The following is a 25,716-nucleotide window of genomic DNA, read 5'->3' on the forward strand; positions in this document are numbered from 1 at the left end:
TGACTTTGTCAATGGTTGTTATTTGCATAGGATAAATGCGTAACAACTATGGCTTTGTTGCATATAATATTGAAAATACTTTAGTTCTGAAATGATGGGACAGTGAAAAAACTATAACGAGTCTCTTCAAAGTTACATAAAGGCAGTGAAGGGTGGCACTGCTGCTGAGTGTAGGTCTTTGTTTTTTCACCCTAAGGGGCGGGCAAAAATGGAGAGCCAAATAAGGACCTGTCTCAGCACCTGCTTTTTAGAACTGCCAGTGCTGAGCACGGGCAGGACCTGGCCCACTTAAAGCCCTGGGTACAGGTACAGTCACCTCACCCTCAGCTGGCGGCAGGCGCCTTTGACCTCTGAACACAATTCTGGTATAAGAGGGGTGCTCTGTGGAGTCCACCCAGGGGTGGCAGAGAAGCAACAACAGGAATACACTGGGCTGGTGCCAGGCAGCCATGGGAGGTGCTCTAAACACCCACTAAAGAATGGAAGAGAACCAGCCCAGAGAAAGGTACTTGTTAGAGGTGACCATGTTGAGTGCTCCGCCCAGACTAACCGGGATCGACAAAGTGGAATAAACACACCCACAATCTGGCAAACCTGGGAGTCATAGTGTCCGTTCAGGGGTGTTCATGGAATGTTCAAGAGCGGTACATGCAGGTAAGAGCAGGGGGAGGGGGTGGCGGGGGGGGGTTCGGGATTCGAAATATGATGACGAGGGAAAAATAATTATTTAATATTTTTTTCCTCGTCATCTGTCGAGTTCCCCGTCACCCCACCGCCTTTACATGCACTGGCCGTTCCTGGGAATGTTATTATTAGTACTGCATTATGTAGCATTGCACCCAGAGGGGCGGGTACATAATGAGTGTCGAAAAAAGCTCAAGACTTGGAACCACCTCCCTCTAACCATCTTCGGGAGGACAAGCCTAATTAAAATGTCAATCCTGCCAAAATTCACCTTTCTGTTTAACTCTATTCCGATGGCCTTTGATAGCAAACAAATCGCTAAATGCCAACAAGATATCAACTCTTTTATTTGGAGGTATGGGGCCACACGATTAGCTTGGAGGAGGCAAAAAGGAGGCCTAACGCTACCAGACCTACAGTACTATGCCTGGGCGTTTGAATTATCCTACTCTAGAATGCTTCTAAAGATACCACTAGATAATGCTAGGGGAATGATGTTTCGAGTAATGCTAGAGGGTTCAGGTCTTCCACCTGCCGGCTTTCTTTTCAAGTTTGGAGATCAGAAATTCTTCAAAAAATTCTCCATTCACTGGCTAGTAGCTGGGCTACAATTAGAAAAAAACTGGGGCTGAGCTTTTTTCTAATACAGCCCCCTTGTGGGACTCGCCTGGCACTCCTTTGTGCCTAAAGGACAGTTTGGCGTGTCCTATAAGGGATGCTGGAATTCTGTCCTGGGGAGAGTTGGTGGCAGGTGGTTCAATGTTGCCCTGGGAGGAGCTGCGGGAGAGAGCTGGGCCGCGCCTCTCCAGATTCAAGCATTTACAATTGACCAGTTGGGCTCAGGCACTACTTATGAAGAGGGTCCCCCTGGGTAAATACAGCAACCTGGAAAATCTACTGGTTACAAGGCCAGGGGGGGGGCAAGGAGGTCTCATGTTGGTACTGGGCGGTCTTAGAAAAAATAGATGGCGACTTTAAAGCCCCTGAGAAGCTTTGGGGAGAAGAAATGGGAGATCAGGGGGATCAGAACCGGCAGAATTCATTTACTATGCTATATAAGCTTGTGAAACCAGCATGGCTAAGACGAAATCACCTGTTCACGTTACATCGAGCATATCTTTCCCCCCAGAGGCTAGCCAAATATCAGCATGGGAAAAAGTGCAACAAATGTGATCTACTTGAGGCCTCGGACGTGCACATGTTTAAAGATTTCCCTGCCATCAGTCACTTCTGGGAGAAGGTGGTGGATGCCGTGTCTTCTATGCTTAAAACCACACTGTGCTTATCTCTTCCATTGATCATCTTTGGAGTAGACGAAAACATCACCGGGCACGATCCTTTTTGTTTTATACTATCCTCCTGACAAGGAGGCAGATTTGCAGGTTCTGGGTGGATGCAGCCCCCCCAACATACGAGGGTTGGCTGACGTCAGTGTATGAAGTTTCTAGGGTGGATTTGGCCAGACTCTGTAGCAGGAAAAGGATCGCCTTTTGGCACTTTCTGGTAAATTGGAGATAGGATTCCTGGGTTCCCCCCCCCCCGGGTCCTATGATTATGCCTTTTTCCTGCTCCATGGACCTTTGATAGGGCCTTCCCAGGTATACTTTTGATCCAACAGGCATTAAAACGCCTAGATGGAGTTCTTTCAGGTCTCCCTTATTGTGCTTTGGTCTCCTTCTTCCGACAATAAAGTCTTTATGCGCCTGTGTCCGTGCCATGCTAAGAGATCTGGGGGCTGGACTTAGTGGCATACAGCGGTGGTCGGTGGAAACTTGCACTAGGGTATCGGCAAATGAGGACAAAAAAAAAAAGCATTGCACCCAGAGGGTCAGAGCAGCATTTCGCAGGAATGTACTCTTTACAAGCAACCAGGATACACACCTTAATATAGTCCACTCAAGACCATAGTAGGGGGGAACTTACAGGAATGCTGTTACAGATAGGGAGGGTTAATGCTCCACGTGGACTACTCAGTAGAAAGAGGTTGGGACCAACACAGTGAGTTTATATATTGCGCCACTGACTAACAATGTTAGTAGGAGTTCTATAGAGACAAAGTCGAGGTATAAAAAAGTAATTTGTGCTCTGGGTGGGCGTGATCTTGTCCATATTTAATTGGTACATCAATATGATATTATTTGCTTCAGGACTGTTTATAAAATAAATTGGAATTTCTACAGGATGCAGTCTGCCAGGACTGGTTGAATGGGGTATTATTGTCATGGCTATGTATTGTATATGGTGAAATAATACACAGTCACTTCTGTCAATGACTGACTATTAACTCCATGGCTGTTACCCAGAAGACCTGAAAGAAGTACCAAATTAAAAACTATGCTGCGAAACACGTGCTTGCTTTTTGTTCACTTGTGCTGTTAAAATGGAATTAGAAAATTGGAAACTCGATTTTTTTCGTATTCCTATACTCAATTAAAGTAGCAATATCACACCGACCATGAGATCTTTTTAATAACATTGCATGTATTCTGTTCTAGGCAGAGATTCTGAAACCTCATTGAGGGCGAAGTGCCAGTCCACTTTAGAGCCATTCTTCATAGTTAGTGCTTGAGTGTCCATAGGAGGGAAATCATATTGATGGAACATAATTACTAGGTAACACCTTCATCCAGGAACAACACAGTAACAATGTAGATGAGGTACCAGTTATAGGCAGCTAGGGTAAAGGGTCTATACAGTACATGTTGGAGTAAAAGGCGGCTAATCCAGAGTCATGCATTAGTTTTAGGCAGTCAACGTACATGTTCTATAGCAAGGGTCTACAACATTTTCTGTAATAAAACCTACTCATGTTCCATGAAAATCATCCTGATCTACTAACAAACATTATCCGTATTGAAATACTGACCATAGTAGGCAAGATTACAATAGTGGCCATCACATGCAAGATTATCAATAGGAATCACCTCAAGTCTTCTTTTCGATTTGGAATTTATCGCCTTAGGTAGGGCCACTGGAATTATGCAGTTGTGCTGCTGCTGCGTTTTTAGCATAATTATATAATAATATTTTGGAAATTCAACCATTTTTTCCAACTACCAGCTTATGAGCTCTGCAAATATACACAATTTGGCCTTGAACACATGCTTTGTAATTTTTATACACATATATAAATTAAACCGAGTGAAAGCTTCGGCTTTAGAAGGCTGGAATGCACACAGGAGAGCTCCTTACAGGTGGTGATCTATGCGTTGGAGAAGACCCTCTGTGCAGCCCCCACATGGATGCTCAGGTTAGAGGAAGTCTTGGTTCTAGGTTGGTAACCTTAAGAACCAGAATTTGGAGTGCCCAGGTCAATAGTGCCAGCTGGAGGATGTGTATATGTAGTATGTATGTATATATGTATGCATGAGTATGAAGGAATATATGTATGTACTTATGTATGTATGTATGTCTTACTGATGGGGCGCTAGAGGGCGCACAGCGGAATGGCTGACTCTTGAGGCAGCTTCGCCGGCCGGATCAGAAATGAGGCGTAATAATTAACATCGCAGACTCGAAACTGTGATAGAAAAGCAGCGTTGGACATCGGAATGCAGTGGCATTGAGATGTGTACCCCGCACTGCTGATTTCACACCGCGGGGTCTTAAAATCCAACTAGAGGCGGACAGGATCTGAGAAGATCGCTCTGTGCACAAGATGGCAGAGCCCAGCTACCGGGAACGCTCGGAGTAACCCGGCAGAACGAACTATATGCAGATCCTTGTGGGCGCCCACGTAGACTCAGAGTTTTGCGCCGAGCATGCCTCTATCCTCGCTGTGACAAGGTGAGGCGCCGGTGGCAAAGGGAGTGAGGTGTGCGCGATCGTTGCCAGGGCTATGTGGTAATGATCTAAAATGGTGGAGCACAGCAGGGAGAATGGCAGATGCCGCGAGCCGGCGGCATTTACATAACGTGAAACGGACAAAGACTGCGCATATACAGGTAATACTGTAGACCTGTAGCTGGATGCGACTGTAGGGACAACGTATGGCCCTATGCCTGGCTTTTCCTAAATAAGTGACATCCGAGATCATAATTGCCAGAGGGAAAGGAGGCATGAGTGAAGAGGCAAGCAATAACTCTTGGACTTGATTAAATGCCCCTACATCTACGAACTGCAGTATCAGCGACATAGAACATGGGAAACTGGCGCAGACAGTAAATCGCCTGAAGGCCAACACTGGAGACAAGATGGTGGCGCCTAGTGCCCAAGTGAGATCGGGGTCAACTTAACGGGTGGCGGAGGCGGTGGTGTACTGTTGGTGCTTGATTGAGAGGCAGCACGCACAACTACTGAACTGCGATTGCACTTATTTGGAGCCACACCATGGGCGGTGCAGAGTGGGGAGATATACAAGATTGTTGACTGAATCACGAGGTACTACAGCAAAATGGCGGCACGACAGGTCTGAGAACAACGTTATGGTGCGCCAACTGTGCTTCTTTGGGGCCCTTGGGTGGATACGCGCCTGTTCGCTGAGGAAGTTGTGCGTATCACTGCTCCTGATCCACTTCTGAAAGTAATTGGGATGTGTGCGTGAGTCATAATACTGGCCCCTTGAATATCCTGCTTAATCGGTGAACCGCTACCCTGGATTGGCGTTGCCTGCTGAGAAGGTGCGTGAAACATATGCAGGATCCTGCTGCCTGTGTCGTGTTTACCTAACTGCTTCTCCCCAGATGACTATTGCTGGTGGTGTGCGGTGCCCACGGTTGCACCAATGCACAGCTTGAACTTCTGTGGTGGAAACAATTCAAACAACATTGCGTGCCCCATGTGACGGGATTGCATTGTAATCAAAGGCTTGTTGTGCGGTGTGCACCACCTCAGCTGCCCTTCCTGGAGACCTGGGACAAGGTTCGGCCACACTATAGAGCACACTTCACGGAATAAGGTGTGAAAGCACGTCTCAGCGGGACTGTGGTCTCTCTATAACCTCTCTCGCTCCAAGTTGTGTGCTGTCGCCTCTCAATTGAGCGAAAATGGGTAATCCTGAGAAACAACAATCCAAGCTGCCCTTTGAATCAAAGAAGCAATCCAAAGGTGTGACAGCAACTTCAGACGCTGAACCGGAGAATGAAACAGGGCACTCCAGCGGCCTGGAGCACATGCTACAAGCCATACAGTAAAGCCTGCAAGATATTAATGGAAAGCTGGACACCATCACGCAGTGAGTAGATAACATGGCAGCTAAGTTGGGCAAACATGGGGAGCGGCTGGTGGAGGCCGAAACCAGAAGAGAGGCCGTGGAATTGAATCACACACCACAACCAAAAAATGCTCAGACATTGAAAAAATCTTATACGTCATAAAGAACAAAGCAGAGGACTTGGAAGCGAGATCCCGCCGCAATAATGTCCGCATAATGGGGGTTCTGGAATCTACCAACACAGGGCAGATGGAAATGTACGTGGAGGAATTGATCCAAAGTATATTTGGTGAGGAATCTTTCTCCACAGTTCTTATAGGAGAGAGAGCGCACAGAACATTAGCCCCGAGACCGAAGCCTGGAGCAACTCCGGGACCAATAGTGGCCCACATACTTAATTACAGAGACCGTGACACCATCCTAAGGCTAGCAAGAGAAAAGTGGGACATAAACTATCAAGGCAATTATCTGGAATTCTACCCGGATTTCACCATGGAGGTCCAATTAGCGCGTAAGGAGTACAACCCAGCAAAACAGAAGTTGAGGGAGCTGGGGATTGAATACGCCATGCTCTATCCAGCACGCTTGAAAGTGATGCATGATGGTCGCACCACTATCCTCCAAACACCAAAAGCGGCACAGGACTTTCTAAAACAATTGCACCGCAGGCGAAAGGAGAAACCTCGAGAAGAACAAACTCACGACTCGGAATGAACGATTGCAGACACCGCCGAATACATGATGATTCCGGAATTTGAATCTGGTAAGATGTATGGGTGACACACAGCTGAGACAGTGCACAATGGACATATAAACTCTATGCTGCGGGCCCAGACTATATGTGCATGCTCAAGGTGCAGTGTTTTGTTGTGACGCACTGGTCTCTGTGCACTACCCATCAGTATCCTCTGGAACACACTGTATCTGCTCTGGGGGTACCTTTTAGTGACCCATAGGATGGCGCTCGTGCGAGGAGTAAGTAGGCATATGGGCAGGTACATCCTGATACTTCCCGCTGAAACAGAAGTTTTGACACTGCCATGTAAGCAGACATTGATGTAGATAAGTGCAGAAAATATGGTACATTATGGTGCTATTGTCCTTTACATTTCTGATATGCGTGGGCTGAATGGGTCCCACCGAGCAGATTGATGTGACATAACAGTAACGGTTGTACCCGATAATGTATCTAAGATTTTGAAACCATCTCCTATATCCCTGTCCTATGAGCCTATCTTTGTTGTTACTTGGGCGCTCTACAGGTGAGCTGGCTATACATTTATAGGCCTGGGTATCACGTATTCTACCTATGTGCTGTTATCGAACCCGCTGCTACTAGAGCAGTCCGAATTATGTACAGTCCACATATCTAAATGACATCTGGCCACATCCACTATTTTGGATGCAGATACGTGCACCGGGTGGATCCCCCGTGCGGGAGTTTCCCAACCAATGTTTAGTACTAAGGTTTACTATTGTAAGGGTTTGTCTTTGGCAAAATTGGGTGCTGAAGTGGGTGGGGGGTGGGGGGAACGCAGTTGGGTTTTGTTTTATGGACCTATGCACTTAAGAAACATCGCAGACATCCAGACCTTTTCCACCATATGTATTGCGGATACTTCATTTCAGAAATGTATATGTGTCATGTATGCTTTAGCAGTTAATATGCATGATATCAACTGAAGTGCCTAAATGATGTCTACTGAGAAATTACAGTCGAAATATTTGAATTTCTTAACCTGGAACGTTAAAGGTTTAAACAACCCAAAGAAAATTTGCTAAATATTCGCTTATTTTGACAGGTTACGAATAGACATAGCTCTCCTCCTGGAGACGCACATAGCTTCTCACACAAACAACAATGTAGGGCGTAGATGGGCAGAATCCATACATGGCTCGGCCTACTCCTCTTATTCCAGAGGGGTCCTCATCTTGGTAAGGAAAGGTCTGAACTTTCACATAACAGAAGTTAGTAAAGATTACGAGGGGCGCTATGTGATGATAATAGGGATCCTCGGAGGGCAGAAGTTGGCTATCATTAATATATATGGCCCTAATGTTGATGACCCAGAATTCTATTGTAAGGTTTGGGCCAAACTTTCCGATGTGCGAGATATTCCTATAATATGGGGTGGTGATTTCAATATTGCACTGCAAGATGGCCTGGATAGATCTAGGAGCTCAACAGAACCCCACAAACATGCATTGGCTACACTGAAGGATATAATGGCTGATATGAACATTATTGACATATGGACAACACGCGACCCCACACAGAAGGAGGCCACACACACCACTGCAGCACACAATAGCTGGTCACGTATAGACTACTGGCTTGGCACAGATGACTTGTCGCTTTGGACGTCATCGATCAAACACATGTCCAGGACATTATATGATCATAATCCTGTACTGATTACCTTGATTATACCACGCTATGTACCGCCGCCCTTCAACTGGAAATTTAATGCAAACGCGCTTTTAGACACAAGGTACACAGATGCCATTCACAACACCATAACAGAATACTTTGCACTGAATGCTCCTACAACGGAGGACCCGGGCCTACTGTGGGAAGCTTTCAAAGCAACAATCAGGGGAGTTTGCATAAGTACTACCGCGGGCATTCTTAAAGTTATAAGGCAACAGCTTACCACAAGAGAAGAGAAATTGAGAACACTAGAGCGAGAATATGAAGGCACACAAGACACTAGGCTGCTAGGGGAAATCAGAGAGGTATTGGTGGAATATCAGACGTAAGTTGACGGTGAACTAAAATATATCATGAAACGTCAAGTAGCACGGTCCTACGGAGAGGGGGGTAGACCCGGTAAGAGTCTGGCGCCTAAGATATGTACAGGTCACACTCCGCAAATGGTTCGGGCGATCAGGGACGATGGGGGCACTTTAAGAAATGAAGCACAGAAAATATTGTGTGAATTCATGTTAAAATATGGCGAACTATATACCTCTCAAGCAACAGCCTCTGCAGACAAAATCATGGAATACCTTGCGGATGGGTCGATAGCATGACTGTCAGATGCGCAGAGGGAATGTCTCTCGTAACCTGTCACTGTAGAAGAGGTCATTACTGTAATTAAATCATTACCAAATGGTAAAGCGCCTGGCCCTGATGGCTTCACATGCAAATTTTATAAGACATTTTTGGATCAGCTGGCCCCGCATATAGTGGCAATGTATGGAGATGCCCACAACAAACAGATACTCCCCCCAACGTTAAGGGAAGCCATGTTCATTGCCCTTTTAAAACCAGACAAAGACCCGGTGCGCTGCGACTCTTACAGACCCCTATCCCTTATAAATGTAGACACGAAAATAATTGCCAAATTGTTAGCTACACGTCTGCAACCACTGATGACCAACTTAATCCTGCCGGACCTGTCGGGGTTCATTCCATCACGTTCGACTTCCTACAATACCAGGACGTTGTTTGCGATGTCCCATTATTTAGCGCCCAATATCAAGTCTGCAGCTGTATTACTAGATGCAGCTAAGGCCTTTGACTCCATCGAATGGTCATATTTGCACACGGTCCTACGGAGGATGGGATTCCCCCCCCCCATTTTTTTACAAAGTGTCCATATGCTTTACACCACCCCAGTAGCACGCATTAGAGTTAACAAATATATATCCGACACAATACAAATTACTAGAGGGACAAGAAAAGGGTGTCCTCTCTCTCCCTTATTGTTCGCTCTAGGGCTAGAACCGCTGGCGTGCAAAATACGGCAGAGGCCCCATTACTCATAGCTTTCATTTCCACAGAGGCCACTGCATATCTCACTGTATGCAGACAACATGATGTTATACGTCTGTGATCCAGCGCAACACCCGAATCCTCTATTGAGGGAATATATCAAATTCGGACAGCAATCTGGTCTTAAAATAAACTGGTCCAAATCCGTGATCATACCGCTAACTGATACTACATGTCCACACCCTACTGACTATCCACTAGAATGGCAGGAAGAGCCAGTAAAGTATTTGGGAGCCTGGTTTCATCGGGACCCAGAGATTGTAATCTGCATGAATTATGGCAGGGGGGTAAGTGCCATAGAGGACAAAATTGCAAGGTGGAACTGCCTGCCACTGTCACTGGCTGATCGGTTAGCCATAGTGAAAATGGCTATTCTGCCAAAAATTACTATATTTATTTAATAACATTCCAATAAAACCACTGATGGCAGTGTTTCGTAGGATTTCTACCATGGTGCTGATCCTTATATGGGCAGGAAAGCATGCAAGAATCAAAATAGAGCCCTAACCTTACCCTATTCACAAGGGGGATTCAAGGTGCCTGATTTTATGCTGTATTATTTATGTGCGCAAGCGCAATATCCACACTTTTGGTATCACGAGATCCCTTTTCTCACACATGTTGCTATTGAAGAATGGGATGCTTTTCCCATACCACTGACAGCCATCATTACCCATCGCAGACCCCCGCTGCACAATCAAGATATTAAACACCATAGACACGACTTACAATGCTTGGCACACGATGGGGCGTAAAGCACGTAAACTTCCTCTGTATGCTGCCGCTCTACCACTACATCATCACCCTGAATTATCGGTAACTCAGGAAAAGGTGGGGATGGGATTACTCAAACAAGTCGGTATAGATTCCATGGGACCTTGGATGACCTCTCCTTCACCAGTCATCAAACGCTCCTTTTTAGATTCACATACCGCAGACTACAAGGGGCGGTAAAGAAGCTGTATTCATCCTATCCTGCCGAACCACAACAGTTGTCCTCTCTACAACTATTACTCAATAGCCCTACAGCGAAACACATAGTATCCAGATTAGATGTCTAAATGCAAGGGGATATAGGAGACACTACACTGAAGGCGCTGGAAAAATGGAACGCAAGTTTAGATACCCCACTAACAACGGAAGAATGGGCCATAACATGAACACTCACAGGGCTACAGACGCGAATGGGAACCTCCATTTCCTACATTATAAATACCTACACCAGACCTACTATACACCAGAGCTACTCCATAGGTATGGCTGACGGGCAGATTCAAAATGTACTAGATGTCATGCTGAAGGGGCTGACTTCATACACTTAGCGTGGCATTGCCCAAAAGTGGCAGAATACTGGGTACAGGTGATAGAAACGTTAAGTAAAATGGTAAATGTTCCCATCAAATGCACAGTGCGCACATGTCTGTTGGGTTTGGTACCCGATATCTGCGCTACCAAGAGGAAATATTGTGTGGTTGCACTGCTTCTGGCTAAGAGGAGGATATCACTGAGCTGGAATAGCAGACGAGCTCCGAACAACAAACAATGGCTCATAGACCTAACGTATTGCAAAGACACACTACTAACTTATGAAGAAGAATTACCCGCGGGCTTTCGACCAAGAGATTACTGGAAATATTTAATTGCATATTTAAAGACTGTAACAGACTAGTGAAATACATGTCCGAACGATATTGCAAAATTTGTGAAGATGAAGTATAATGTAATGCAAATAATACTGGACTATGGATGTTGTTGAGCAATGGTCTGTATGGCTGCTCATGATTGTTATTGTAAAGTTTACAAATGCCAATAAACATTTTTTTTTAAAACGTATGTCTTACTGATAGAGGCAACGGATCACTCGTTGTGTGTGTACAACGGATCACTGCACATGTCTGAAGCTTAAAGAATACAATCAGACAGAGACCCCTGGTTGGAAGAGTCTCCAAAGCCAGGAGGAGAGGAAAGGACGAGTATAGTTTGAAGGTGTAGTGTGAAATAGTGTGAAGGAGTAGTGTGAAGTTGTAGTGTGAAGGAGTAGCATGAAGTTGTAGTGTTCTGTGAAGGGGCATATTAAACGTCTTGTGTCTTTACTACATCCACACCTGCTGGGAGTCTACTCTGGTTCTCTCTAGAGTTTGAGTCACAAATGATAGAGTTTCACAATATTATTGAAAGAAGGTTTCGTCACTTTGTAGTCTGAGGAATGCTGTCCATAATACTTTTAAAACAGGGGTGTTATTTGGCCGTTCAAAAGCAGCCAAAATAATTACAGCATGGACAACCTTGTGAAAAAGTCTACATGTAACTAATACATTGTTACAAAAATGTTACACACACGTTGAAGCAGCAACAGCTTTCTACTTGAAGGCAGCACCTTGAATAAAATCTGTGAATATAGTCCGTTTCTGTGCTCCTGTTCGGTCCAGTGATGCGTTAAGTGCATTTCATATTTGCATACCTGCCTCTCGGTCCCCCTGGGGGACTGATGCATATATTACGCTTCTCAGACTTCGCCTTTTGTACATCGCTGTGCTCGAGGTCCAGAAAGGAGCCCCCGACCCTGAAAGAATGAGGCTGCTGCAGACACTGGCCTTCTGTGTCCTGCTGTGGACACCCTGTAAGTATGCAGGATCTGAAGTATGTTTGACTGTTTTTGGGCAGCGGTACATATAATTATGCTTACATGCACAGCACATATACATTAAATGTTCTATTTCTTCTCTCTTTCAGATGTATTGTCTCAGAAACCTGTGATATCTCCCAGGGTTGAGGTCAGCCTTGGACAAAGGGCCACGATTGGCTGTGAGGTTGGGGTGCACGAAAACCAATATGTATCATTCTACAGACAGACCCCAGGAGAAGCCCCACAGCTCATTCTGATTCACTTTCACTCCTGGAGCACCCCTAACTATGGCCCCGGGGTGTCATCTGATCATTTCACTGCCACAAGGAACAGCGCTGGAACAGATTACCAGCTAATTATAAAAGATGCCAAGATCACAGACGCGGCGCAGTATTACTGTTTAAAGTGGTACCCCAGTGTGAGCGCATACCACAGTGACACAGAGCCTGACAAAAACCTATGAACACAATTCAGCAACAAAATACTCAAGACAGTAACTCAAAGTTTCAAGGAAATCCAAAAAAAGTGTGCAAAAAGTTTTTATTGGTTGATTAGCAAAATAGATCAGCCCATATTATTTTGTATTTAACTGCACACTGTCTTCTTAGAGGTGCTGAGAATAGAGAGGAAAATACATCAAATTTATCGTGAGAGCCGAGCCATCAAAATATTTGAAATGTCAGTTGTGCAAAAAGTCCTGTATATTATGATAGTCTTCAGAATTAAAAAAAATGTGCATGCCTTTCTCATGTAGAAGTGATTCACTTTAGTATGTTACATTATATAGTTACCTTCCCTGACATTTATTAGATATAATAGGCTCTAAGCATGAGGTTTAGAAACCTTTATGAACCCAATCGTCCTTCTCCACACAGAGGTGCTGTGACTGAGACACTCAGTCTTACTGGCCTCCAGAGGTTTTCAGTCAGCGCACACCCTGAGGGGAACTAACTGAAGACGGTTCTCAAATGTGATCCTCAAGGAAAAAAGGCAAGGGGAGGTAAATGAATCCTCCAAGATCTCATTTAAGACCAAAGGACAGAGCTATGCATTTAATTTACGAGGAGCTTTATTAGTCAAATGTGTTGGATAAATATACCAGGGCACAATGGCAGTGGCGCTTTCAGAAGCGGTCGCTCCCTGCCTCCCTGCTCCACTGGCATCGTTGGCTGCTTTGTGATACTCGTGTGCAATAGCTGCTGCCTGCCTTAGCGCTCAAACCGCCAGAAGCATCTTCGACTGTTCAGTATTTTTACTAGGCAATTTCGAGTGTTTTGTTACCAGAATCAATTGAGCTGTGGAGAATATAGCACTGTTCACATTGCTAGTGGCTGACTGTATTAGCGCTGTATTAGAGCTTGAAGCATTTGCGTGTGTTCATTTGTGTGCCCCATCTTGCTGCCTGTTTCCCTTTTACCGGCCATTTTGTTGTTGTTTGTGCCTCGGAGCCCGTCCCCTCCACCACGATCCCGCCTCCCAGCTGATCCTACCTCGCCCCTCCCCCCTCCACCATCCGCATATGACAGATGCATTTTCGTGCAGCGTTCACGCGCAGCGGTTGCGCCCCTTGCGCGCCAAAGGTGCGCCAAAGGTAAGCCCGTCTACGCCCGTCCGCGCCTGGACCACACCCAGCGCCAAACCCCCTGGTACCCGCCTTACCCTGCCCACCCGCCTCACGTTTGACGCCGCTACTCTCCTCGCCCTTAACCCCGGACACACACCACAATGCTACGTAGCCGCCCCGGGACGCACGCACGGCCCCTTCACCTGTCGCTCCTGCACATTTACCAGCGATAAGACCCATACCACATCCACTAACCCCAAACACAACTCCGACTCTAACCACCTGAAGTGCATCCTGCTAAACACCCGCTCGGTCCACAGACACGCCACTGAACTCTGGGATCTACTCGACACCACATCACCGGACATCGCCTTCCTTACTGAAACATGGATGAACGCATCATCAACACCCAACATCGCCATTGCCATCCCTGACAATTACAAGATCACCCGGAAAGACCGCACCGTCCAAACAGGAGGAGGCATCGCCATCATCCATAAGAACACCATCAAAATCACGACCAGCTTCGACGATAACCTTTCAACCGCCGAACACCTCCACTTCCAAATCCACACCGACCCCAGAACCACATTTAGAGGCACCCTCATCTACAGACCACCAGGAACCCGTAAACAATTCAGCGAAGACATCACTGACTTCATCAGTCCACATGCCCTCGCCTCCGAGAACTACATCCTACTAGGAGACCTCAACTTCCACCTGGAAAAGAAAAACGACAACAACACCACAACCCTTCTGGACGACCTGGCCAATCTCGGCCTCAAACAACTTGTTCACACCCCCACCCATGTAGCCGGACATATGCTTGACCCAATCTTCACCTCCAGCAAACACATCTCCTTCGATCACACCACAGCTCTCCATTGGACGGACCACTGTTGTGTTCACTTCAGCTACAAAACAACCTCGACCCACAACCCCCCACAACCTATCCCCCGGAGAAAATGGAACAAAATCACCACCGACCAACTTCTCACATCGCTCAACCAAAACCCACCCGCCCCCTCATCGGACCCAAACCAAGCTGCCTTCAAATTCAAACAATGGATCACTCACAGCGCTGATTAATTAGCACCCTTGAAAAACCACCACACCAAACAAAACAACAAAAAGGCCCCCTGGTTCAACGATGACCTCAAGAAATCCAAGAAGCTATGCCATACTCTCGAGAAAACATGGAGAAAAAACCCAACCACCGACAACATGACCACCTTCAAGTCAGCCACCCGCAAACACCACCAGCTGATTCGAACCACCAAGAAATCAGCATTCAAGGATCGACTCGACAACAACGCCCATAACAGCAAGGAACTCTTCAACATCGTCAAGGAATTCACCAACCCCACCGCAGCCTCGAACGACATCACTCCCTCCCAAGACCTCTGCGACTCGTTATCCTCCTTCTTCTACAACAAAATTGCCGACATACATAACAGCTTCGAAAACAATTCCAACGAACAATCCTCTCCACCGCCCTCAGAACCTAAACCGCCCTCCAACCACCTCAACGCCTGGAACCCAATCACCACTGAAGAAACCATCCGCCTAATGAATTCCATCCACTCTGGCTCACCAACCGACCCATGTCCCCACCACATTTACAACAAAGCAGACTCCATCATCGCACCTCATCTCCGTGACATCATCAACTGCTCCTTCAACTCTGCTACCTTCCTAGAAAGTTGGAAACATGCCGAAGTCAGCGCCCTCCTGAAGAAACCCACAGCAGACCCCTCCGAACTTAAAAACTACCGCCCCATATCCCTCCTCCCATTCCCGGCCAAAGTCATTGAAAAAGCCGTCAATAGCCAGCTCGCCACCTTTCTGGAATCCAACAACTCCCTCGACCCATCACAATCCGGTTTTCGAGCCAAACACAGCACCGAAACCGCCCTCATCGCGGCAACAGACGACATCCGAACACTACTGGACAACGGAGAAACAGCTGCCCTCATTCTACTCGACCTCTCCGCCGCCTTCGACACTGTCTGTCACAGCACCCTCACACAACGCCTCAGCAACATTGGCATAAAAGGCAAAGCCTTCGACTGGATCATCTCATTCCTCGCCGGAAGAACCCAGAGAGTACGCCTCCCCCATTCAATTCAGAGGCCACCGAAGTCATCTGCGGCGTACCACAGGGATCATCACTTAGTCCCACCCTCTTCAACGTCTACATGAGTCCACTCGCCTCCATCGCGCACCAACACAACCTCAACATAATTTCCTACGCTGACGACACCCAGCTGATCCTTTCCCTCACCAGAGACCCCAACACCGCCAAAACCAATCTCAACAAAGGCGTGAAAGAAGTAGCCATATAGATGAAAAACAGCCGCCTGAAACTTAACTCAGACAAAACGGAAGTGCTCATCCTAGGATCATCCCCCTCGGCCTGGGACGACTCATGGTGGCCTTCGGACCTAGGCTCTGCACCCATACCCACTGACCATGCACGCAACCTAGGCTTCATCCTGGACTCCTCCCTCTCGATGACCAGACAAGTCAACGCCGTCTCATCCTCCTGCTTCAACGTACTTCGTATGCTCAAAAAAATCTTCCATTGGATCCCCACGAGACAAGAAAGACTGTCACCCACGCACTGGTTACGAGTCGTCTAGACTACGGAAACACCCTCTACGCCGGAATTACAGCCAAACTACAGAAAAAACTCCAATGCATCCAAAACGCATCGGCGAGACTCATTCTGGGCATCCCTCGCCGTGATCAGATTACCGGCCACCTGAAAGACCTCCACTGGCTTCCCGTCAACAAGAGAATAACATTCCGTCTCCTCACCCACGCACACAAGGCCCTCTACAAACTAGGACCCGAATGCCTCAACACCCGACTATCCTTCTATACACCCAACCGCCAACTAAGATCCTCCAATCAAGGCCTCGCTGCAGTCCCGCGTATCCAAAGATCCACCATGGGAGGTAGATCCTTCTCCTACTTAGCGGCCAAGTCCTGGAACTCACTCCCCACTCACCTCCGCCTCACACAGAACCACATCTCCTTCAGAAAAGAACTTAAAACCTGGCTATTCGATAAATAATGAACCCCTCCCCCTAGCGCTTTGAGACCCTCTGGGTGAGTAGCGCGCTATACAAATTCTTGAACTTGAACTTGTAATCAGCGACATGCGATATTACATCACAGGAAGTGATGTCAGTGTAAGTTAGGTCATAGGCCTCCACTATCCATCACTTGATGTCAAAACTACAAGTTTAATCAAGGTGAAGCTGCAATCTCAGTGGTGGTTCTCAACTGTGTCAACACCAAGGGGGGATTGTGGCATCCGCACAGATTCTAAACCTTGTGGAAGTTGTTAGCAGGTGTGCGCCTGACTTGTGTGTAGTTACTTAAAAGTTGACTTGGCTGCTCCAACTAACATTAACTGCCAAGTGGCTCCATGTCACGTGTGACACCTTCAGCCAGGCCTGGCTTCTTAGCCAACATCTCCCTGTGTGCTGGAATATTGAGACACAAATGGAATAGTTAAAGGCAAAACCACAAGCCCCAGAATGCAACATGTGGTCAGCTGAAAAGTCAGGGATGGCTGATAGTTGGAGCAACTTTGGCAGATTTTAAGTAGAAAGCAGCTTCCACTTTTCTATTTTTTCCTTCCCCTCAACTGTACTGGGAACATTTCTCTGTGGCACAGAAAGTTTTATTTTGGTATGAAATGCCAGAAATGTGCAACTATTCAGTGTTTGATATAGGGCTGGGCGAAGTTTTGCAGGTTTCTGAACGCGAGGGGTAGCCATCTGCGGCAACTGCCCGAGATGAGAAATTTCGCCAGGAGATGGCCTAGCATACAATTTTCCTGGCTTGCGCTCACCAACATAACGTTGGCAAGCCGTGCAAAAGTAAAAACTCCACTCTGCGCCACAACGCAGAGTTTTTCAGAAATCCGCGCTCTCTGCGGAGCACGGAGTGGCCAAAACTCCAAAAACTCGAGCGGAGCGAATTTTATGCCCAAGTCTCGTTTTATATAAGCTCTCTCTCTTATCTATGTTTTAAAAATATTTTTATATTTGTAACTATTTGTAACTATTTGTCTAATTGTTCTTCATATGTATGTGTTTTTATGGTTTGTCTTTTTATTATGAACCAGATAAAATAAGTAAATAAAGAAACAAACAAAGAACCAAATAAAGAAACAAAGAAAGGTATGACAACTTAAAACTGTTTTTGAGAAAAGATCCCATTTTCTGCCCCCAAAACTGGTCCAGCTCTAAAGATGTATTTGGTGCACAAAAATGTCATTTATTCTCTTTCTGTCCAGGGACTATTAATAAGTCTCGCAACAGGGCAAGGTTCATCAGGCAAGTAGGGGAGAGAGAGGACCAAGTGACATTTGAGGAGCAGATTCTTGCATTACAATATTAAGTAACACAAACCGACGCACCTCTCAAAATAAAGCGAGGTGCTAAATACAACTTTATTTCTGATAAACTATTAGAGTTAAATTTGGGATTAGGTACTATGACACAGCACCACATGCTGAGCACACACCTGAAGTGATTTGGCAAGAAAAACGCGTCCAAAGAGACACTACAAAAATCAAACAAATGTGTTGGCACTGCCAGAGCTGCCATTGTGCAGCCTCACATTAACAAGCATTGGCAAAGCCAACAGGTTTCGCATATGTGAGAGCCGTTGAATATTCCAATGTCTTTCAGCCATGTTGTATAGCAGCACGGCTGCGTTTCAACATGGCTAAAGTTAGTAGTGTGTGGCGTTGAGTAGGGAGGCTTAGAGATGAGTGGAGTAGTGTGGCATAGAATGGAGTGGCATTGAGGGGCATGGAATGGAGCGATGCGGACTGCCATAGGGTGGAGTGGAGTGGTGTAGAGCAGAATGGATGTAGCATAGAGTGGAGTGGTGTAAAGTGCAGTGGCATAGAGTAGATTTGTGTAGAGTAGAGTAGAGTGGCTTAGAGTAGAATGGCATAGAATAGAGTGGCATCAAGTAGAGTGGAGTTCAGTGGACTGGCATAGAGTGGACTGGAGTTGCATAGAGTCAAGTAGGGTAGAATAGGGTGCTAAGAGTGGAGTGGCGCAGAGTGGTGTGGCACAGATTGGAGTGGCATACAAGGGAGTGGCGGATAATGAAGAGGCTTAAAGTGAAGTGGCATAAAGTGGAGTGGCATAGAGTGGTGTAGAGTAGAGTGACATATAGTGCAGTTGTGGGTGTAATTAGCTCAAGCAAGTAACCAAACTTAAGATCAACACAAAGGCATGAGGTATAATGAGATGGATGCCCGGAAGGCAACGAAAATAAGTGCATGGTGGCAAGCATCAAGAAGGTGTGCATGTGTTGTTAGTGAAGCATTTATACATTATACCAACTTAGTACAACCCATGTAAAGTGTAATTTTATTTGATTTGTACAAGTAAGCCAAAAGATGCCGGTGTAGATAAACAATGCCCAAGAATATGTTTGAAAACACAATGAATGTAGAAAGTTGCACGAGAACTGCTGTCTGAAATGCACACCTCAATCACAGCATGATCAGCCGACAGAAAGTAATCAAGAGGAAGCAATTTGTACTTGGTCCATGCTCCACAGAAAGAAAAGGAAGTGACACCCAACACGTGCTGGGCAATTTCAGAAGTAGCAAGGAAGAGTCACAATGAAGCCAACAAATGGTAACTGTTGTATCTTGATTAATCTATTTTATTTCACAATGCAATTGTTCCCATAACGAAGGGAGATATGTTGTATCTTAGGTCTTCCTGCTGCTCAGTTAGAATGCATGTAATGTGGAATGTTGCATGAATGGAATGTTAGTGGTTGGTGAATGTCAGTTGGGTGAGGGCTGAGCAGCAGGACAGCTGCTCCTGATGGGGTTATCGTTTTATCTTCTTAACTTAACATCTTAATCTAAATAAAGTAACTTACATAATCTACTTGGAAGTATCGGCTTCTGTCTGAATACATCCTTTGGCGATGTTTTGAAGGAGAATCCACGCGTGCAAATGAAAAGAAATTAAAACTAAGGAGTACTGTTAAGAAAACGAGAAGAGAAGTTCAAGCTTGAAGGGAAAGGAAACTTGAAAAGTACAGAAAATCGAAACAAAGGAAATCTCGAGGTAAATGAATTTTAACAGTGATTTAAAGTGTGTGTGGAACGCTGTCTGGCAATCAAACCCCATCAGTGACCCGGACATCGGTCGCCCTGAAACCCAGGTTTGCCAGATCCTTCAGCGTGTAGTTTGTTTATGGTTTGGGGGCAGTAAATCGCGCCTCGGTGTAATGTATATAATGACAGTTAGGTTGCCCTAAGACCCAGTTCTGCTTGATCTGTCAGCGTTAATTAAGTGTTTCATACCAGCTGAAGGGTACTGTTATTATTGTTCGGGGGCAGACAATCGAGCCTCGGGTTAAAAGTACGTGTTGGCAGTTATCCGGTGGGAAATGAGAGTTTTGCAGGGATGACAGCGCTGTGGTGACTGGAAAGATACCGTGGATGTGAAAAAAAAGGGAAATATATCTACAATTTAGTATGGAGAAACGCTTTTTTTTTTTTTTTTATTGGTTTAGACCATTGTCTTCAGTGGGATGAGTAAACGGTTACTGTTTTTGTTTAAAACAATATACACGAGACTGGAAAAATTGCAGGTTTACCTCATCAGTGGTCTTCAGCATCATCCTCTGTGACGTCAATCCATTTACGTCTGACGCTTGTTAGGCATTATTTGGTGCATGTTCGTGCCGTGAACCACACGATCCAGCGTCGATGTGCATGCCTCCATTTTGTATATGGTAAATCCAGGCACACTCTGTATTGCCGCGTTTGTTAACAAGATGAAATATACAGAGATTGTTGCTGCACTGTGAGTAGACGGTACCGAATTCCTTCAGTTTACAGTGAGTTTTGCTAACAGGAATATGCAAGTTTTGGAAAAGGTAATCATGAATTTGGTTTTGTTTGCCCACTGAAGTTCACCACAAACTATTGCATGTTATTAGAGTCAAAATAACATGTATGGCAACAGTGTACTTAAGAGAAAAAAAGAAACGCCGAAGGGCCCAGAAGTACAATAAGTACATTAAAGATTTGTTTTGACAAGCTGGTCTGAAAGCGCTTTGGATGTTGTTCCAGAACGCGACTGGACAAAGACGTGACTGGACAAATTACCCAGTGATGGAAGCGGTACTCAGAGACCATGTTGGGGACAATTTCACAGAATGGAAAACACAACGGGGAACCAAAATGCGGGGTCAAAGAGCCAATTTGGGGTAAACAGGTTTCAGGACTTGAGTAAAAAAGGGTCTAGGATTGCTAAAGTGTTGTGTATGAGTGCAGTCAGGTTGTTAAGCTACTCATTGGTTTGTGTTGTGTATGAGGTGACTGTAGACCGGTAAAGTCACTCATTATTTGTGAAGTTTGGCAGTAGGTGAATAAGTCACCAAGAGCCGTCCCACAACAGGTGTTGTGTATGAGTTAGTGCAAAGTTGTTAGGCAACTCATTGGCTTATGTATGTGATGGCTATGTTTTATGTTGACACTTATTGTTTGTGAAGTTTGGTTGTAGGTGAATAAGTCACCAAGAGCACCGCTCATTGGTTTGTGTGTGTATGAGATTACTGCAGTATAGTCTCTCAGTTTTGTTGTAGTTCAGGAGCTCAAGTTTGGAGTACAATTTCAAGTATCTTGTTCCACAACAGGCGTTGTGTGTGAGTTGGTGTCAAGTTGTTAGGCTTGGGTGTGTATGTGGTGGCTATGTTGTATGTGGTCACTCAGTGTTAGGTATTGTGTAGTGCTGATTGGTGCATGAATGAGTTATGTAAGGACTTGTTCTGGTGTATGAATGAGTTATGTAAGGGCTTGTTCTGGTGTATGAATGAGTTATGTAAGGGCTTGTTCATTTGTCTGAGGTGTACATGTGTTTTTTTCCCCTGATATATTTGGTGTTTTGGTTTGTTCCTGTGGGTGCTGCTTATTGTTCTGTTCTGGCCAACTGGTATGATTTGTGGCATTTGGGTCTGATGGTGAATGATGAAGAATAGTGCTTTGTTTCAGGAGGCTATGTGGCGTTCTCCTCAGACTGTAGTCATATCATTTTTTTTTTTGTTGAGGGAGATATGTTTTATCTTAGGTGCTATACATGTGGTCATTTTCTTATTTAATTCATCTATTATATTTGACAATGCAATTCTCCCCATAACGAAGGGAGATATGTTGTATCTTGATTAATCTATTTTATTTCACAATGCAATTGTTCCCATAACAAAGGGAGATATGTTGTATCTTAGGTCTTCCTGCTGCTCAGTTAGAATGCATGTAATGTGGAATGTTGCATGAATGGAATGTTAGTGGTTGGTGAATGTCAGTTGGGTGAGGGCTGAACAGCAGGACAGCTGCTCCTGATGGGGTTATCGTTTTATCTTCTTAACTTAAGATCTTAATCTAAATAAAGTAACTTACATAATCTACTTGGAAGTATCAGGCCTTTCTTGTAACAATACCCCTCGCAAGTGAGGAACGCGTACGCTCTCACAAGTGAAACCTGAAAAGGGTAACTCTCAGGCTCCTTGGAATAAGGGAAACAGTGCCCACTCTCTAAAAGTATTGTGGATCTCCATTCACCGGCGACCACAACCCGACTTATGCCCTGCTTATCACAATTTAAAGCAAGTTTACAGTAGACTTTTTTCAAGAAAAAGACACAAAGTTAAGAGAGCCTCACAGCAGTATTTTATGCTGAAATCCTGTCTCCACCTATTAACAGAGAGAATTACTTCAGGAAAAGCTCAACACCTCCATAAAGGTAATCGCACAAACAAGCGAAACAATGTGTCTCTCAGGCTCAAACTTACATGTCTTGACACGTCAGGAAAAACTGAAGCGCAGAGTTCAGGTGCAGCCAGACTTCAAGAAGTGCTCACACTTTGCATTTTTGATTTTGGGGATTAGGGGAGGAAGGTTGATTGAAATTTCAGTATAAACGGCCTGAATATGAAGACACCGCTAAGTGCTGAGAAAGTTCATTGAATGAGGCGTAGCCCTTTAAAAAAAAATAACCAGTATTGCGTCCCTTTCTGCACACAGGTGGACCTTAGAAACAAATAGCCCTATTTTGTGTTATACACATCATGACAATAATTCATGATGTGACAGTGTGTGCTGTCACTGATGTCTTTGGTGATGATACATGCAGTGTTGTGTGATGGTACTGTGGATGAAGGAGATATTACTTAATAATTCTTTTACAATGAAGATGATTAAATTCACACAAGAAAAAACTCAAGTCTTGATTTACTGCTGAGTCATATCGAGAAAGCTGTCGAAAACATGCTGGAGTCCCCCATCCCAGGCATCAGCTAGATGCTGGGATGGTGGTTTCCTGATGGCTGATGTATAAACAGGTAGGAGGACCCCACTCTAACTTGTAGAGGACGGTGGGGAGAGGAATTCCTGATGGCTGAGCCACTTGGTTGTGTCGCTCCTGGCTTCATCCCTTTCATCCCTAGTGATGGCGCATGGTGTCAGAATGTCTGCTTATTTCAGGCTTATCTCAGGCAGGCCTTGTGAAGCCCTCTGAATTTACTTTTTTGTGTCTGGGACCTCCTTCCATGATGAGACCAGATATAAAAATATCAAATCTTGCAAGCGCCACAGTAACAAGCATTGGCAAAAGCAAGAGGTCTTGCTTATTTGAGCTATGTTAGCTTTGCTGAGGCATTTTAGTAGACATGTTGTACAGCATCCCGACTGCTGTGCAGCATGGCTGAAAGTAGGGAAAAAAACAATGCAATCATTTGGTCAACGCTGCCCCTGTTTCCTTCCAACCATGCTTCACAGTAGACGCACAGATGTATAACACGGCAAGGAAAACATTGACAAAGTCAATACCGCCAGCAGAGGCGTAATCTTTGCTAATGCTCTCCAAAGAAAAGGGGGAGCCCCTGCTTCATCATGAAATTAGCCGCATGTGGAGGCAGAAAGGGACTAGTTGTGACAATCACTTCAAGTGTCAAGTGGTAAATGTCTTGCGCTTTGGTTTGAATCTCAGCTTCTACAACCCAGCCAAAGTCTGATCTTGGGCAAATCTCCTAATATCCCTAATCTGTACAGAGCTAATAGATGTGCATAGATTTGCTTTTGGCAGAATGAGCTATACAGTCTAAGCAATCATTTATTTAATCTGACCACAGCTTTCTACCTAAGCATTTAACGCGGTGCTGAAAGTGGGAGAGGACTTACGATTGTACAACTGAAAAGCATATTTCGGGAGCAGGGGTGGTTCGCCAATGATGCAGAGTATTTTACAAAATCAGCCACCTGGCAGCATTTGGGCTTCAGCTGTGGATGCAGAATGCATTAAATAACTCTTTTTATATAGGAATTGTGATTATATATGCTTCATGGCTTGAGTTCATGCATACCATAAAGCCCCTAAAAGTGGCCACCCTGTGCACACAGTGTTGTACAATAAATATTGTACACCAAAACCCAGAAATGCTGCTGTCCATGGAGCAAGCTGGCCGTGCCATCCCTCTCTCTTTGGGTACCAGGGAAGATGGCAAGAACAGAGACGCAGTAAGCTGGGCATTGCTGTCTAGCCCCTCGATGCTTCTGTGGCAATTTCTTCTACATATCCAGTGCTCTGGACACCTAACACGCCTCTCAGTATATTATACACTGCAGAGAATCTGGAAATATCAAAAACATATTTTATCATTTACGAGTGTTTAATTTTTTTGCTGCTTGGTGAAATGTACCACCACATCCACCCACAGCAACAGAATGGGCAAAACCCTTTGCTGCATCAGCCCCTTTCCTAACAAGTCAGTATTGAATGCAGGTGAACTGACAAACACCCCGGGCTTTAAACACTCATTGCACGGTGCAGTGGCAGGGATCTGTGAAAAGACTGATGCCACCGTGCACATGGGATATGTGTCAAAACATGACACAAAGCTAGTCACATACCAAGACAATGCACAGCTGCAAGATGCCCCATTGTCATGTGTGATATCTTCATCAAATCCAGGCTTTTTACCCAACTGCCCTTTACTGCTGGGGTTCTGAGCCCAGAGTTAAAATGTTAACAGCAACATTTCAAGTCCACGAACACAACGTGATGTCTGTTAAAATGTCAGAACTGACTTAAAGAAAGACATTTCCCACTGGGAGACTTGGGAGCTCTGAATGTCCACACAACAGCGGCACCACCTTCACGTAGTCAGAGGGAGAGTGCAAAAAGCAGTGGCGAGCTTGCGTAAAGCATCAAGTTTCTGGTGCCTTAGGATGCAGAACTATAGATTAATCTGGTTTAATTCAAATTTCAAAGAATTTACGAGGTACTATGCTGAGGTTAGCAATTTTAAGAGGAGAATAAAAACCTCCCAAAATACTCACATTTGGAGGATCCACCAAGCATTTCATGATAAGATTATTTTGCTGCACACCCTACGATCGCTGAATATAAGGAAATAGAGTGATTTAACAGTAATTTTTTTTAGCATCATTACTCTTTTTAGTTGGCTAATTCATATTTAAGCCCTTATTCCGCATTTGCACTTTGACTGGCCAAGGTGAGCTGCTGTACTCCGCCTGTCAGAGCGGGTCACCGAGCACACGCCATCTTGGTCAGAGTTCTAGTTGGTGTTGTTAAGAACGCTCCTCGCTATTTAAGGAGAGGGAAATAGAAGCATGCAGCGTCCGTGCCAAAGGCAAGCCCATCTGCGCCATCCGCGCACCAATCGCGCACCAATCGCGCATACCGCTAGGCATACTGCCTGTCAGGAGTACCGTCTAAGCGGGAATGCCAGTCTTCGTTCCTCGAAGGAGCAACTAATCCCCATAGGTGAGCAGGGCGGCATGGGCTCCAAAAGGGAGGAACTGAGCGAAGGAAGATGATACCTTGGTGAAT

The 25,716-nt window shown here is 45.4% G+C and overlaps 1 protein-coding gene across 6 annotated transcripts in view; it reads left to right on the forward strand.

The window, feature by feature from the left end:
- The window catches only part of SIRPB2 (signal regulatory protein beta 2), a 620,501-nt gene that overhangs the window by 125,044 nt on the left and 469,741 nt on the right, over positions 1-25,716 (forward strand). For 2 of the 6 annotated variants that reach the window (XM_086947484.1, XM_086947489.1), the window contains exons 1-2: positions 12,156-12,234; positions 12,348-12,667. The exons of 3 other annotated variants lie outside the window; for them this stretch is intronic. In XM_086947484.1, the coding sequence (XP_086803610.1) occupies positions 12,186-12,234; positions 12,348-12,667 (369 nt within the window). In that variant the 5' untranslated portion in view covers positions 12,156-12,185. Of the gene's footprint in view, positions 1-12,155; positions 12,235-12,347; positions 12,668-25,716 lie in introns of those variants that run through there. One more of the 6 variants, XM_086947486.1, reaches the window with a different exon arrangement.

Source organism: Lissotriton vulgaris, chromosome 12 (genome assembly GCF_964263255.1).
Source record: "Lissotriton vulgaris chromosome 12, aLisVul1.2, whole genome shotgun sequence".
In the NCBI taxonomy this organism is placed as follows: Eukaryota; Metazoa; Chordata; class Amphibia; order Caudata; family Salamandridae; genus Lissotriton; species Lissotriton vulgaris.